The sequence below is a fragment of the Procambarus clarkii genome, chromosome 5, assembly GCF_040958095.1.
Source record: "Procambarus clarkii isolate CNS0578487 chromosome 5, FALCON_Pclarkii_2.0, whole genome shotgun sequence".
NCBI lineage: Eukaryota > Metazoa > Arthropoda > Malacostraca > Decapoda > Cambaridae > Procambarus > Procambarus clarkii.
Window position 1 is genome coordinate 53,040,383 of NC_091154.1, and position 15,417 is coordinate 53,055,799.

General features: G+C 47.3%; 1 protein-coding gene across 1 annotated transcript in view; it reads left to right on the forward strand.

Moving 5' to 3' along the window:
• LOC123747543 (galactoside alpha-(1,2)-fucosyltransferase 1-like) overlaps positions 1-15,417 on the forward strand; it is a 273,432-nt gene that overhangs the window by 178,233 nt on the left and 79,782 nt on the right. The window contains exon 3 of the mRNA XM_069304569.1: positions 7,030-7,133. Within this exon, the coding sequence (XP_069160670.1) occupies positions 7,030-7,133 (104 nt within the window). The remainder of the gene's footprint in view (positions 1-7,029; positions 7,134-15,417) is intronic.

Below are 15,417 nucleotides of genomic sequence, written 5' to 3' on the forward strand. Positions count from 1 at the left end.
TAGAGTGTCAGCCAGTTGGGGAGATAGTAGGGTGTCAGTCAGCTAGCGTGATAGTAGAGTGTCAGCCAGCTGGGGTGATAGTAGAGTGTTAGCCAGCTGGCGTGATAGTAGGGTGTCAGTCAGCTAGGGTGATAGTAGAGTGTCAGCCAGTTGGGGAGATAGTAGGGTGTCAGTCAGCTAGGGTGATAGTAGAGTGTCAGCCAGCTGGGGTGATAGTGGAGTGTTAGCCAGCTGGGGTGATAGTAGGGTGTCAGTCAGCTAGGGTGATAGTAGAGTGTCAGCCAGCTGGGGTGATAGTAGAGTGTCAGCCAGCTGGGTGATAGTAGAGTGTCAGCCAGCTGGGTGAAAGTAGGGTGTCAGCCAGCTGGGTGATAGTAGAGTGTCAGCCAGCTGGGTGATAGTAGGGTGTCCGCCAGCTGGGTGATAGTAAAGTGTCAGTCAGCTAGGGTGATAGTAGGGTGTCAGCCAGCTAGGGTGATAGTAGAGTGTCAGCCAGCTGGGGTGATAGTAGAGTGTCAGCTAGCTGGGTGATAGTAGAGTGTCAGCCGTCTAGAGTGATAGAAGAGTGTTAGCCAGCCGGGGTGATAGTAGAGAGTCAGTCAGCTGGGGTGATAGTAGAGTGTCAGCCAGCTGGGGTGATATTTGGGTGTCAGTCAGCTAGGGTGATAGTAGTGTGTCAGCCAGCTGGGGTGATAGTAGAGTGTCAGCCAGCTGGGTGATAGTAGAGTGTCAGCCTGCTGGATAATTGTAGAGTGTCAGTCAGCTGGGGTGATAGCAGGGTGTCTGATAGCTGGGTGATAGTAGAGTGTCAGCCAGCTGGGTGATAGTAGGGTGTCAGCCAGCTAGGTGATAGTAGAGTGTCAGCCAGCTGGGGTGATAGTAAAGTGTCAGCCAGCTGGGTGTTAGTAGAGTGTCAGCCTGCTGGGTGATAGTAGAGTGTCAGTCAGCTGGGGTGATAGCAGGGTGTCAGCCAGCTGGGTGATAGTAGAGTGTCAGCCAGCTGGGTGATAGTATGGTGTCAGCCAGCTGGGTGATAGTAGAGTGTCAGCCAGCTGGGTGAAAGTAGGGTGTCAGCCAGCTGGGTGATAGTAGAGTGTCAGCCAGCTGGGTGATAGTAGGGTGTCAGCCAGCTGGGTGATAGTAGAGTGCCAGCCTGCTGGGTGATAGTAGAGTGTCACAAAGCTGGGGTGATAGTAGAGTGTCAGCCAGCTGGGGTTATAGTAGAGTGTCAGCCAGCTAGGGTGATAGTAGGGTGTCAGCCTGCTGGGTGACAGTAGAGTGTCAGTCAGCTGGGGTGATAGTAGGGTGTCAGCCAGCTAGGGTGATAGTAGAATGTCAGCCAGCTGGGGTGATAGTAGGGTGTCAGCCAGCTAGGGTGATAGCAGAGTGTGAGCCAGCTGGAGTGATAGCAGGGTTTCAGCCAGCTGGGTGATAGTAGAGTGTCAGCCTGCTGGGTGATAGTAAAGTGTCAGTCAGCTAGGGTGATAGTAGGGTGTCAGCCAGCTAGGGTGATAGTAGAGTGTCAGCCAGCTGGGGTGATAGTAGAGTGTCAGCTAGCTGGGTGATAGTAGAGTGTCAGCCAGCTAGGGTGATAGTAGAGTGTCAGCCATCTAGAGTGATAGAAGAGTGTTAGCCAGCCGGGGTGATAGTAGAGAGTCAGTCAGCTGGGGTGATAGTAGAGTGTCAGCCAGCTGGGGTGATAATTGGGTGTCAGTCAGCTAGGGTGATAGTAGTGTGTCAGCCAGCTGGGGTGATAGTAGAGTGTCAGCCAGCTGGGTGATAGTAGAGTGTCAGCCTGCTGGATAATTGTAGAGTGTCAGTCAGCTGGGGTGATAGCAGGGTGTCTGCCCGCTGGGTGATAGTAGAGTGTCAGCCAGCTGGGTGATAGTAGGGTGTCAGCCAGCTAGGTGATAGTAGAGTGTCAGCCAGCTGGGGTGATAGTAAAGTGTCAGCCAGCTGGGTGTTAGTAGAGTGTCAGCCTGCTGGGTGATAGTAGAGTGCCAGTCAGGTGGGGTGATAGCAGGGTGTCAGCCAGCTGGGTGATAGTAGAGTGTCAGCCAGCTGGGTGATAGTATGGTGTCAGCCAGCTGGGTGATAGTAGAGTGTCAGCTAGCTGGGTGAAAGTAGGGTGTCAGCCAGCAGGGGTGATAGTAGGGTGTCAGTCAGCTGGGGTGATAGTAGAGTGTCAGCCATCTAGGGTGATAGTAGAGTGTCAGCCTGCTAAGTGATAGTAGAGTGTCACAAAGCTGGGGTGATAGTAGAGTGTCAGCCAGCTGGGGTTATAGTAGAGTGTCAGCCAGCTAGGGTGATAGTAGGGTGTCAGCCAGCTAGGGTGATAGTAGAGTGTCAGCCAGCAGGGGTGATAGTAGGGTGTCAGTCAGCTGGGGTGATAGTAGAGTGTCAGCCATCTAGGGTGATAGTAGAGTGTCAGCCAGATGGGATGATAGTAGGGTGTGAGTCATCTGGGGTGATAGTAGGGTGTCAGCCAGCTGGGGTGATAGTAGAGTGTCAGCCAGCCAGGGTGATAGTAGAGTGTCAGCCAGCTGGGGTGATAGTAGAGTGTCAGCCATCTAGGGTGATAGTAGAGTGTCAGCCAGCTGGGGTAAGAGTAGGGTATCAGCCAACCTGGGTGATAGTAGGGTATCAGGCGGCTAGGGTGATAGTAGAGTGACAGCCAGCTGGGGTGATAGTAGAGTGTCAACCAGCTGGGTAATAGTAGAGTGCCAGCCTGCTGAGTGATAGTAGAGAGCCAGTCAGCTAGGGTGATAGTAGGGTGTTAACCAGCTAGGGTGATAGTAGAGTATCAGCCAGCTGGGATGATAGTAGAGTGTCAGCTAGCTGGGTGATAGTAGAGTGTCAGCCAGCTAGGGTGATAGTAAAGTGTCAGCCAGCAGGGTGTTAGTAGAGTGTCAGACAGCTAGGGTGATAGTAAAGTGTCAGCCAGCTAGGGTGAAAGAAGAGTGTTAGCCAGCCGGGGTGATAGTAGGGTGTAAGCCAGCTAGGTTGATAGTAGAGTGTCAGCCAGCCGGGGTGATAGTAGGGTGTCAGTCAGCTAGGGTGATAGAAGAGTGTTAGCCAGCCGGGGTGATAGTAGGGTGTAAGCCAGCTAGGGTGATAGTAGGGTGTCAGCCAGATGGGGTGATAGTAGGGTGTCAGTCAGCTAGGGTGATAGTAGAGTGTCAGCCAGCTGGGGTGATAGTAGAGCGTCAGCCAGCTGGGTAATAGTAGAGTGTCAGCCTGCTGGGTGATAGTAGAGTGTCAGTCAGCTGGGGTGATAGTAGGGTGTCAGCCTGCTGGGTGATAGTAGAGTGTCAGCCAGCTAGTGTGATAGTAGGGTGTCAGCCAGCTAGGGTGATAGTAGAGTGTTAGCCTGCTGGGGTGATAGTAGAGTGTCAGCCAGCTGGGGTGATAGTAGAGTGTCAGCTACCTGAGCTGATAGTAGGGTGTCAGCCAGCTAGGGTGATAGTAGAGTGTCAGCCAGCTGGGGTGATAGTAGGGTGTCAGCCAGCTAGGGTGATATTAGATTGTCAGCCAGCTGGGTGATAGGGTGTCAAAGAGCTGGGTGATAGTAGAGTATCAGCCAGCTGGGTGATAGTAGAGTGTCAGCCAGCTGGGTGATAGTAGAGTAGGGTGTCAGCCAGCTGGGTGATAGTAGAGTGTAAGCCTGCTTTGTGATAGTAGAGTGTCAGCCAGCTGGGTGACAGTAGAGTGTCAACCAGCCGGGGGTGATAGTAGGGTGTCAGTCAGCTGGGGTGATAGTAGAGTGTCAGCCAACTGGGGTGATAGTAGAGTGCTAGCTACCTGAGCTGATAGTAGGGTGTCAGCCGGCTGGGGGGATAGTAGAGTGTCAGCCAGTTGGGTGTTAGTAGAGTGACAGCCATCTAGGGTGATAGTAGAGTGTCAGCCAGCTGGGATGATAGTAGGGTGTCAGTCATTTGAGGTGATAGTAGGGTGTCAGCCAGCTGGGGTGATAGTAGAGTGTCAGCCAGCTAGGGTGATAGTAGAGTGTCAGCCAGCTGGGGTGATAGTAGAGTGTCAGCCATCTAGGAAGATAGTAGAGTGTCAGCCAGCTGGGGTAATAGTAGGGTATCAGCCAGCCTGGGTGATAGTAGGGTATCAGGCGGCTAGGGTGATAGTAGAGTGACAGCCAGCTGGGGTGATAGTAGAGTGTCACCCAGCAGTGCGTAATAGTAGAGTGCCAGCCTGCTGAGTGTTATAGAGTGTCAGTCAGCTGGGGTGATAGTAGAGTGTCAGCCAGCTGGGGTGATAGTAGAGTGACAGCCAGCTGGGTTGATTGTAGAGTGACAGCCAGCTGGGGTGATAGTAGAGTGACAGCCAGCTGGGGTGATAGTAGAGTGTCAGCCAGCTGGGTAATAGTAGAGTGCCAGCCTGCTGGGTGATAGTAGAGTGTCAGTCATTTGGGGTGATAGTAGGGTGTCAGCCAGCTAGGTTGATAGTAGAGTGTCAGCCAGCTGGGGTGATAGTAGAGTGTCAGCTAGCTGGGTGATAGTAGAGTGTCAGCCAGCTAGGGTGATAGTAGAGTGTCAGCCAGCTAGAGGGATAGAAGAGTGTTAGCCAGTCGGGGTGATAGTAGAGAGTCAGTCAGATGGGGTGATAGTAGAGTGTCAGCCAGCTGGGGTGATAGTAGTGTGTCAGTCAGCTAGAGTGATAGTAGAGTGTCAGCCAGTTGGGGAGATAGTAGGGTGTCAGTCAGCTAGCGTGATAGTAGAGTGTCAGCCAGCTGGGGTGATAGTAGAGTGTTAGCCAGCTGGCGTGATAGTAGGGTGTCAGTCAGCTAGGGTGATAGTAGAGTGTCAGCCAGTTGGGGAGATAGTAGGGTGTCAGTCAGCTAGGGTGATAGTAGAGTGTCAGCCAGCTGGGGTGATAGTGGAGTGTTAGCCAGCTGGGGTGATAGTAGGGTGTCAGTCAGCTAGGGTGATAGTAGAGTGTCAGCCAGCTGGGGTGATAGTAGAGTGTCAGCCAGCTGGGTGATAGTAGAGTGTCAGCCAGCTGGGTGAAAGTAGGGTGTCAGCCAGCTGGGTGATAGTAGAGTGTCAGCCAGCTGGGTGATAGTAGGGTGTCCGCCAGCTGGGTGATAGTAGAGTGCCAGCCTGCTGGGTGATAGTAGAGTGTCACAAAGCTGGGGTGATAGTAGAGTGTCAGCCAGCTGGTGTTATAGTAGAGTGTCAGCCAGCTAGGGTGATAGTAGGGTGTCAGCCTGCTGGGTGACAGTAGAGTGTCAGTCAGCTGGGGTGATAGTAGGGTGTCAGCCAGCTAGGGTGATAGTAGAATGTCAGCCAGCTGGGTGATAGTAGGGTGTCAGCCAGCTAGGTGATAGTAGAGTGTCAGCCAGCTGGGGTGATAGTAGAGAGTCAGCCTGCTGGATAATTGTAGAGTGTCAGTCAGCTGGGGTGATAGCAGGGTGTCTGCCAGCTGGGTGATAGTAGAGTGTCAGCCAGCTGGGTGATAGTAGGGTGTCAGCCAGCTAGGTGATAGTAGAGTGTCAGCCAGCTGGGGTGATAGTAAAGTGTCAGCCAGCTGGGTGTTAGTAGAGTGTCAGCCTGCTGGGTGATAGTAGAGTGTCAGTCAGCTGGGGTGATAGCAGGGTGTCAGCCAGCTGGGTGATAGTAGAGTGTCAGCCAGCTGGGTGATAGTATGGTGTCAGCCAGCTGGGTGATAGTAGAGTGTCAGCCAGCTGGGTGAAAGTAGGGTGTCAGCCAGCTGGGTGATAGTAGAGTGTCAGCCAGCTGGGTGATAGTAGGGTGTCAGCCTGCTGGGTGACAGTAGAGTGTCAGTCAGCTGGGGTGATAGTAGGGTGTCAGCCAGCTAGGGTGATAGTAGAATGTCAGCCAGCTGGGGTGATAGTAGGGTGTCAGCCAACTAGGGTGATAGCAGAGTGTGAGCCAGCTGGAGTGATAGCAGGGTTTCAGCCAGCTGGGTGATAGTAGAGTGTCAGCCTGCTGGATGATAGTAGAGTGTCAGTCAGATGGGGTGATAGTAGGGTGTCAGCAAGCTAGGGTGATAGTAGAGTGTCAGCCAGCTGGGGTTATAGAAGAGTGTCAGCTAGCTGGGTGATAGAAGAGTGTCAGCCTGCTGGGTGACAGTAGAGTGTCAGTCAGTTGGGGTGATAGTAGGGTGTCAGCCAGCTAGGGTGATAGTAGAATGTCAGCCAGCTGGGGTGATAGTAGAGTGTCAGCAAGCTGGGGTGATAGTAGAGTGTCAGCCAGCTGGGGTGATAGTAGAGTGTCAGCCCGCTGGGGTGATAGCAGAGTGTCAACCAGCTGGGGTGATAGTAGAGTGTCAGCCAGCTGGGGTGATAGTAGAGTGTCAGCCAGCTGGGGTGATAGTAGAGTGTCAACCAGCTGGGGTGATAGTAGAGTGTCAGCCAGCTGGGTGATAGTAGAGTGTCAGCCAGCTGGGGTGATAGTAGAGTGTCAGCCAGCTGGGTGATAGTAGAGTGTCAGCCAGCTGGGTGATAGTAGAGTGTCAGCCAGCTGGGTGATAGTAGAGTGTCAGCCAGCTGGGGTGATAGTAGAGTGTCAGCCAGCTGGGTGATAGTAGAGTGTCAGCCAGCTGGGTGATAGTAGAGTGTCAGCCAGCTGGGGTGATAGTAGAGTGTCAGCCAGCTGGGGTGATAGTAGAGTGTCAACCAGCTGGGGTGATAGTAGAGTGTCAGCCAGCTGGGTGATAGTAGAGTGTCAGCCAGCTGGGGTGATAGTAGAGTGTCAGCCAGCTGGGTGATAGTAGAGTGTCAGCCAGCTGGGGTGATAGTAGAGTGTCAGCCAGCTGGGTGATAGAGTGTCAGCCAGCTGGGTGATAGTAGAGTGTCAGCCAGCTGGGTGATAGTAGAGTGTCAGCCAGCTGGGGTGATAGTAGACTGTCAGCTGGCTGGGGTGATAGTAGAGTGTCAGCCAGCTGGGTGATAGTAGAGTGTCAGCCAGCTGGGGGAGAACAGAGTATCACCACCTGGAATAACATTAGTGTCAGGAGCCCCGAGACGCTAGTCATCAGCCCCTGACTGTGTTACAGACTGCTCGCTGCCTTACGTCACTATAAACTCGGCCGGACGGTTGGGCAACAAGATTACGGAATACCTGTCTCTCTCTGTCATACGTAAGGTCTTCGGTGTACGGGTGAGTTGTAATGTTCTCTTCATACAAGATCATGGATTAACAATCTATATATATGTATATATATATATAAATATATATATATATATATATGCGAACAAGCCAGAATGGTCCCCTGGACAATATGCAACTGAAAACTCACACCCCAGAAGTGACTCGAACCCATACTCCCAGAAGCAACGCAACTGGTATGTACAAGACGCCTTAATCCACTTGACCATCACGACCGGACTAATGAGGTGATAGCCGAGGCTATTTGAACCACCCCACCGCCGGCACTCGGATAGTTATCTTGGGCATAGCATTTTACCAAATCACCTCATTCTTAGGGGCACACGTGAGGAACACAAATGCGAACAAGCCAGAATGGTCCCCTGGACAAGGGGATCTTGTCCAGGGGACCCCTTGTCCAGGGGACCATTCTGGCTTGTTCGCATTTGTGTTCCTCACGTGTGCCCCTAAGAATGAGGTGATTTGGTAAAATGCTATGCCCAAGATAACTATCCGAGTGCCGGCGGTGGGGTGGTTCAAATAGCCTCGGCTATCACCTCATTAGTCCGGTCGTGATGGTCAAGTGGATTAAGGCGTCTTGTACATACCAGTTGCGTTGCTTCTGGGAGTATGGGTTCGAGTCACTTCTGGGGTGTGAGTTTTCAGTTGCATATTGTCCAGGGGACCATTCTGGCCTGTTCGCATTTGTGTTCCTCACGTGTGCCCCTAAGAATGAGGTGATTTGGTAAAATGCTATGCCCAAGATAACTATCCGAGTGCCGGCGGTGGGGTGGTTCAAATAGCCTTGGCTATCACCTCATTAGTCCGGTCGTGATGGTCAAGTGGATTAAGGCGTCTTGTACATACCAGTTGCGTTGCTTCTGGGAGTATGGGTTCGAGTCACTTCTGGGGTGTGAGTTTTCAGTTATATATATATATATATATATATATATATATATATATATATATATATATATATATATATATATATATATATATATATATATATGCCTATACTTGCATAAACCACAAGTGAAGATATCCAAAGATAATATATATATATATATATATATATATATATATATATATATATATATATATATATATATATATATATATGTTTCATTGAATATGACCGCATATTCTGTATTTATTATTTTCTGGTTTAGGGCTTCTATCCCTCTAACTATTTTCTTAGCATCAGGGCTTAATTGGAATAGGAGTTCTCCAAAAATCATTTTCGTACTTTTAAGGTGAAGAAAAGAAGTGATTTACTATAGAGTGTATTACACTTATTTGTATAATTTGCACGACGTTTCGAACCTCCATGGTTCATTCTCAAGTGAACAGATCTTACAATACTAGTTGATTTTATACCCGCATTAGGTCAGGTGATAATACAATGAAGGTGAAAACATGGGGGGATACATAAGGGATAAACATAGGGGCTGCAGAAGGCTTATTGGCCCATACGAGGCATCTCCTATCTAAACACAAAGATTAATCCAGTGTAATTGGCCTGTTATGTTGGACATTGTCTTCTGTGTTGGCATCGATATGTTCTAGTCTTGTCCTTACTCTCATGGTGGGTAGAGTAAATAGTTCCGTGATTTGGGTGTTCATGGTAGGTCGCTCTATTCTTATGTGAATTGCCTCAAGAATTTGTAATCTTCTTGAATCTTGGGTTTTGTCTATTATGCAAGTATTCTTGTTCAACATTTCTCTTGTTAGAAATGAACAAGAATAATTGTTGAACAAGAATACTTGCATAATAGACAAAACCCAAGATTCAAGAAGATTACAAATTCTTGAGGCAATTCACATAAGAATAGAGCGACCTACCATGAACACCCAAATCACGGAACTATTTACTCTACCCACCATGAGAGTAAGGACAAGACTAGAACATATCGATGCCAACACAGAAGACAATGTCCAACATAACAGGCCAATTACAGGCCAATGGAGTGGGTTAAGGTGTACCTGTTATGCCAGTTGCTGGAAGGCTTCTGTGCTGGCTAGGGTTCGAGTCTCCTGGTGGGAAAGTGTTCTAAAGTTGTATACTTCACTCTCGTGTTTAGGAGAGTTGTGCCTTAGGCATATATATATATATATATATATATATATATATATATATATATATATATATATATATATATATATATATATATATATATATATATATATATATATATATATATATATATACCTAACGCACATAAAACAAACAATAAGGTAAAACAAAAATAAAATAAAACTGCTTACGTCCATTGCTGAGTGAATAGTGGGAGGGAGAACAAGAAACATGAACAATTAAACTCTTCACTTATAATAATAAACACAAACAATAATAAAACCTGTAACCTTGGCTATACACGACTGTCAACAATGAACATAAGAATTACGTTACTCTACACACAAAAAGGTGACTATACAATATGTACAAATGTGCTGTCCTTCCTCCGTCACGCGTCGTAGCAATACCACATTGAGTGAAGGAAGAAACATGTGACCCAAGAGGAGTACTCAGGCCGGCGGCCCAACACTCAGACTACTCACCAGGAGTAGTCTGAGTGTTGGGTCTTGTGGTTGTTTTAGATTCAGCTACTCGGAACAAGAAGTGTTGGGTCGCCGGCCCTTACTTATCTAGACTGGTGGGTGACGTCATGCAGGCGTGTAGTAGCAGTTGAATGGTCAGCCCGCAGAATATTGGGTCGTTTACTGGTGGTGAACAAGCAGCCGGCGAACACTTGGCATGAGTTGTAATGTTGTAAGCATAGGATGATTGTGAATAGCTTCTTTTCAACTGTACTCTAGTTACGTTGATGCGGTTTCAGCTTGTAGCTGTAGTCACTGACTGGCAAGACTGACTGACCCCCCCCCCCCTCGTCCCATCCCAAATCCTTATCCTGACCCTTTAAGTCAGTAATGGTCTTGGGGCTTTCCCCTGATAAACTCCCTCCCTCTTCTCACTGTTGCATCAGGACTTCGCCAATGCCGGTGCTGCTGTCATCGACATTAAGGACGAAGAGTTTCTTCACATCTAGCGAGGCGAGAATGGGATTACTACAGAGTAATGCTTTTAGCTGTTCAAATGCAATGGTTTGTGAACTAGTCCAAAGATATTTTGCTTATGGCTGGTAAGGTTAATGAGAGGTGTAGCCACGGAACTGAAGTTCCTGCTAAAAGGACGATAGTATGATGCTAAACCTAGAAAACGCATAAGCTGTTTTCGTGAGGTAGGCTGAGGGTATTGTTGAATAGCTTGTAGGTGAACGCCAAGAGGTGCTATGCTTCCACTGCCTATTATATGACCGAGATACCGCACTTTACTTGTGGCAAACGTGGACTTGCCCAAATTAATGTTGAAGCCAGCCTGGAGAAGCTTGAAGAACACCCGTTATAGGTGGTCTTTCCAAGTGTTGGTGGCAACAACGATGTCATCCAGGTAGGCGTAGGAATCGTCAAGGTCTTGGATGACGATGCTGACAGCTCGCTGGAAGGTAGCTGGGGCATTGTAGAGTCCTAAGGGCAGTCGCTCATATCAAAAGAGGCTAAAAGGAGTGGAGAAAGCAGTGATGTCCTTAGCGCACTGTGTAAGACTGATCTGAAAATAGCCCTTTTAGGAGGTCAACTTGTGAGAGAAACTTGGTGTTACCGATGGCATCAAGAATATCGACGATGCCAGGCAAAGGACAGAAATCCTTTACAGTGACTGTGTTCAGTTTACGATAATCGCTGCACAGTCTTACCTTGCCGGAGCCGGTGGCTGAGCGGACAGAACACTGGGAGCGTGATCCTGTGGTCCCGGGTTCGATTCCGGGCGCCGGCGAGAAACAATGGGCAGAATTTCTTTCACCCTGATGCCCCTGTTACCTAGCAGTAAATAGGTACCTGGGAGTTAGTCAGCTATCACGGGCTGCTTCCTGGGGGTGGAGGCCTGGTCGAGGACCGGGCCGCGGGGACACTAAAGCCCCGAAATCATCTGAAGATAACCTCAAGATAACCGCGTGCCTTGGGCACCAATATTACAGGGTGAGGTCCAAGGAGACTCACAGGGTGTGGCCAGTCCATTGTTGAGGAGATACTGTATATCGCGAACATGGTTTCCTTCTTCTGCGAACTGCATCAGGTAGTATGGTTGATGGATTGGCATCGTTTCGGGAAGCAGCTTGATATGATGGCGCACTACGGTACATTCCTGCGGAGTTTCTTAGAACAAGTCTCTATTAGTAGAGACTAGTTGGATGAGAGGAGCACTGTTATTGGAATCCTGTGAGTATTTAGGAAGATCGTTCCAAATTTCAGAGTTAGAGATCACTGGGTTAGTCACTACAGTCAGGAGGAGAAGCAGGGTAGGTATTGTGGTGTTTGTGTGTTACTGAGGAAGTCTTGATTGTAGGGTTGATATAAAGCTGTAACGGTTCTATTGTTACGTAAAGTATGGTGACAATAAACACAGACACTAAGATACTATATATATATTTGGTCGAATATACAGAAGTACACAGGTGATACTTTGGTGTGAGTTGAGCACACTGAGAGTCGGTACAGTATCTCGCAAGTGTCTGCTCTAGACCACACTTGAAAGTAGACTCTGGTTAATGTTTGCTATTCTGCTGCTTATATGCCCGGGCAACGCCTCACCTCATTCATCTCCAAAGGTTGACAGGAATATTAACAAAGTATTTGGAGCGAGTATATTATTGGGATAATCTACTCGCTACAAAGCCATCGCTTGGTTACTGACTTTAATACGTATATAAACAATTACATGACTAGCTGCTTCCAAGCTGGTAGCCCCTGTGTGCTCTTGTTTACCTTCTCTGGCGTCTGCTCCGCCACACAAAGAAAACGGATGGTACCGTTTTCTGTGAACATGACATCCCTCCTTTTCTTTAAAAAGAATGACTACAGGATGTCTACCATGCTTGTAGCACAAAGCAAAGTTATTGACACAAAGTAAGTTATTAACATATCAAGAGATATTGCATACATTTAACATTAATTAAGCACACAAAGAATTTAAACAACTTAATCTTTACCACAAAGGATTTCAATGTTAAAAATACATATGCAATGTTAAACAAACATGAAAGAAACTGTAATACAAAGTTACAAAATATTGAATGAGATATCTGCATTATTCAAACAATATTAAATTTAGTTTAGCATAACAAGTAAATACTTTGCATTACATAGGAACACAATTAATCATCAAATCGTGTAGGGCGTTTAACATGACGTTTAGGACGAGAGTCCTTAAATACAGTAATATTCCTTGATGAATTATTTATTGAGTTATAACTCATTTTTTCTTTTTCTTTTGCACGACTTTGCACTTCATCATTTTCTACACTAGTTGGAATCACTCTGAAATAGGCCATATTACGTGTTATACTATGATCTCTATTACTAGCTGTTACCATAGTTCCTTTTACACTAATCACTTTATATGGTTTTGTATCATACGGCATATCTAGCTTTCCCTCTTTTTTCTTTTTAACTAGAACAGTATCTCCAACCTTTATGAATTGTTCCTTTGCACGTTGATCATGAGCAATTTTCATTTTGCCCTTGGCTAGTGCATCCTTCTGAACGAGACGTTTATCCGTTACCTCGGCTGGCATGACGGGTAGTGCGATTCTCATAGGACGTCAAAATAAAAGTTCACCAGGTGACTTGCCCAGTGTTCCATGCGATGTTGCACGGTAGTTCCTGAGAAAAGCATACATAGCTTGTTTCCAGGATCGTCCTTCGGCATGAGCACAGCGTACCGCTTTCATGAGAGGTTGCATGAATCTCTCAACTTCTCCATTTGCTTGAGGATGTAGTGGCATCACACGGCGGTGTTTGAATCCAATATGCTCAGCAAAGTTGACGAAGTCTTGTCCATTGAATGGCGGTCCATTGTCCGTCTTGACAACTTCAGGAATGCCAAAGTTTGAAAAGATCTTGTCGAGTTTCGGGGTGACGGCCTTTGCAGATGTGGAAGTGATGATTTCTACTTCTGGATAACGTGAGTGATCATCAATGACTACCATCAAGTACTCTCCAGTTGGTAGCGGTCCGCAGAAGTCCATCGATACTTCCGTCCATGGTGCAGCAGGTAGTGGTGAAGGTTGTAGAGGTGTTGGTCTTGAAGTATCCACTGCAGCTTGGCAAGGGACACAGGCATCATGCATATCCTTTGCTTGACGATCAATGCCAGGAAACCACACCTTTTCTCGTAACAGCTGTTTGGTCCTAACAAGACCTTGGTGTCCTTGATGTGCAAGCTTCAGAGCACGTTGCTGGAGAACAGCTGGAATGACGATACGAGTACCTCGCAGCACGGTGTCGCATTGTTGCGTAACACTTAATTCTGTCTGGATGCGTTCAAGTGCTTTGAATGCATCTTGGTTAACTCCTGAGGTGGGATGCGTGGAAACTTTTTCTTAGTCAATGCATCCACTGTTGCTTGCAGAGTTGGGTCCTCTAGGGTTGCAGTACGGATTTCATCAAGAGTGAGAGCCTTAGGGACTACATCACAGGTTACAGAGTGTACATATTCCTCGGCAACTTGCTGATGCTTGGTGATGGTGAAACTGTTGGCAGAATGTCGACTGATATAATCAGCTGGATTGCCTGCACCTGGCTTGTACTTCACAGTAAAGTTGTATGGTTGCAGACGAAGAGCCCATCTCTCAATGCGAGCTGGTGGTTTGGACTTTGGATTATTGAAGATGGTCTCCAACGGTTTGTGGTCAGTGACTATCGTGGTGAAGGGTGCACCAAGCAGATACACATTGAAGTGTTCACAGCCCCATACAAGAGCAAGAGCTTCCTTCTCTGTCTGACTGTATCGTTGCTCAACATCTGTGAGAGACCGGCTGGCGTAGGCAATTACTACTCTGGAATCTGGTTGACCAGGTTTGTGTTGGGCTAAAACAGCACCTAAACCAACAGGACTAGCATCCACTGTTAACTTAGTGTCCATTGATGGATCAAAGTATGCAGCAGTCGCATTCTCTATTAGTGCATCTTTCACAGCATCAAATGCATTTTGCTCGATATCGCTCCAGTACCATGATGCATTTTTCTTCAGGAGCTCACGTAGAGGCTTCGTAATGGTAGCAAAATCTGGAATGAAGCGAGAACAGTAGTTTGCCATTCCCAGAAAACTATGTACTTCAGTGGACGTTGAAGGAGGTGCAGCATTCTTGATATCTGCAACTTTCTTAGGATCTGGGGCCTTTGTCACTAAGTACATGTCCAAAGAATTCAATTTTACGTTGATTGAACTCACACTTTGCTCGGCTTAACGTCAAATTCTTTTCTCGTAAGCGTTACAATGTTGCACGAAGAGCTTTGTCGTGTTCAGCTTGGGTACAGCCATAAACAATGATGTCATCAGACATGTTGTCAGCATTAGGTATATCGTGCAATACCTGGCTGATGATGTGCTAGAATACTTCGGCAGCACTGTTGATGCCAAAACTCAGGCGCTTGTACCTATACAGACCTTGATGTGTCGTAAACGTTGTGATGAATCGACTCTCATCATCAAGTTCAAGCTGATGATAGCCCTTGTTTAAATCTAACTTGCTAAATACAGTTGCACCATTCAAGCGGTAGATCATATCATCTACAGTGGGTGTAGGATAGCGTTCACGCATTATTGCCTTGTTGGGAACACACATGCCCACACAGATGCGTATCTCATCTGGATTCTTCGGCTTTGGTGGAGTGACAATTGGGCTTACCCATGGTGTTGGGCCTGTTACTGGTTCAATGATATCTAGTTCCATCAGCCAATCCAGTTCGGCATCGACTTTCTTGCGAGTATGGAATGGTTGTCGGCGATGTGGTTGGGCAACTGGAATTACATCTGGGTTGATATGCAAATGTACTTTGCTATCAGTATAACAACCTATGGATTTAAATCGATCAGAAAATTCAGTAACAATAGCATCAACATTGTTTGCAGATTCCACTGCTACAGCATTAGAAAGCTGAAGTAGCCCCAATTTGGTTGAAGTCTTGTAACTGAGTAAAGACTCCTTTGCATTCCTAACAACATGGAATGTAGTAGTGAGCATTGCACTCTTTGACTTAATCTCTGCAGTGAAAGTTCCAATCACTGGCAAGGCTACCTTTGAAGCATAGGCAGTGGCTTTGCCATTATAGTTCTCAAGCTTTGGGAACTGTTATTTAAATTTTTTATAGTGGCACTCAGCAATGGTGTCAATGTTTGATCCAGTGTCAATGAGAACTTTAAGACAAATACCAGCAATGTATCAACATGTCTCTGGGT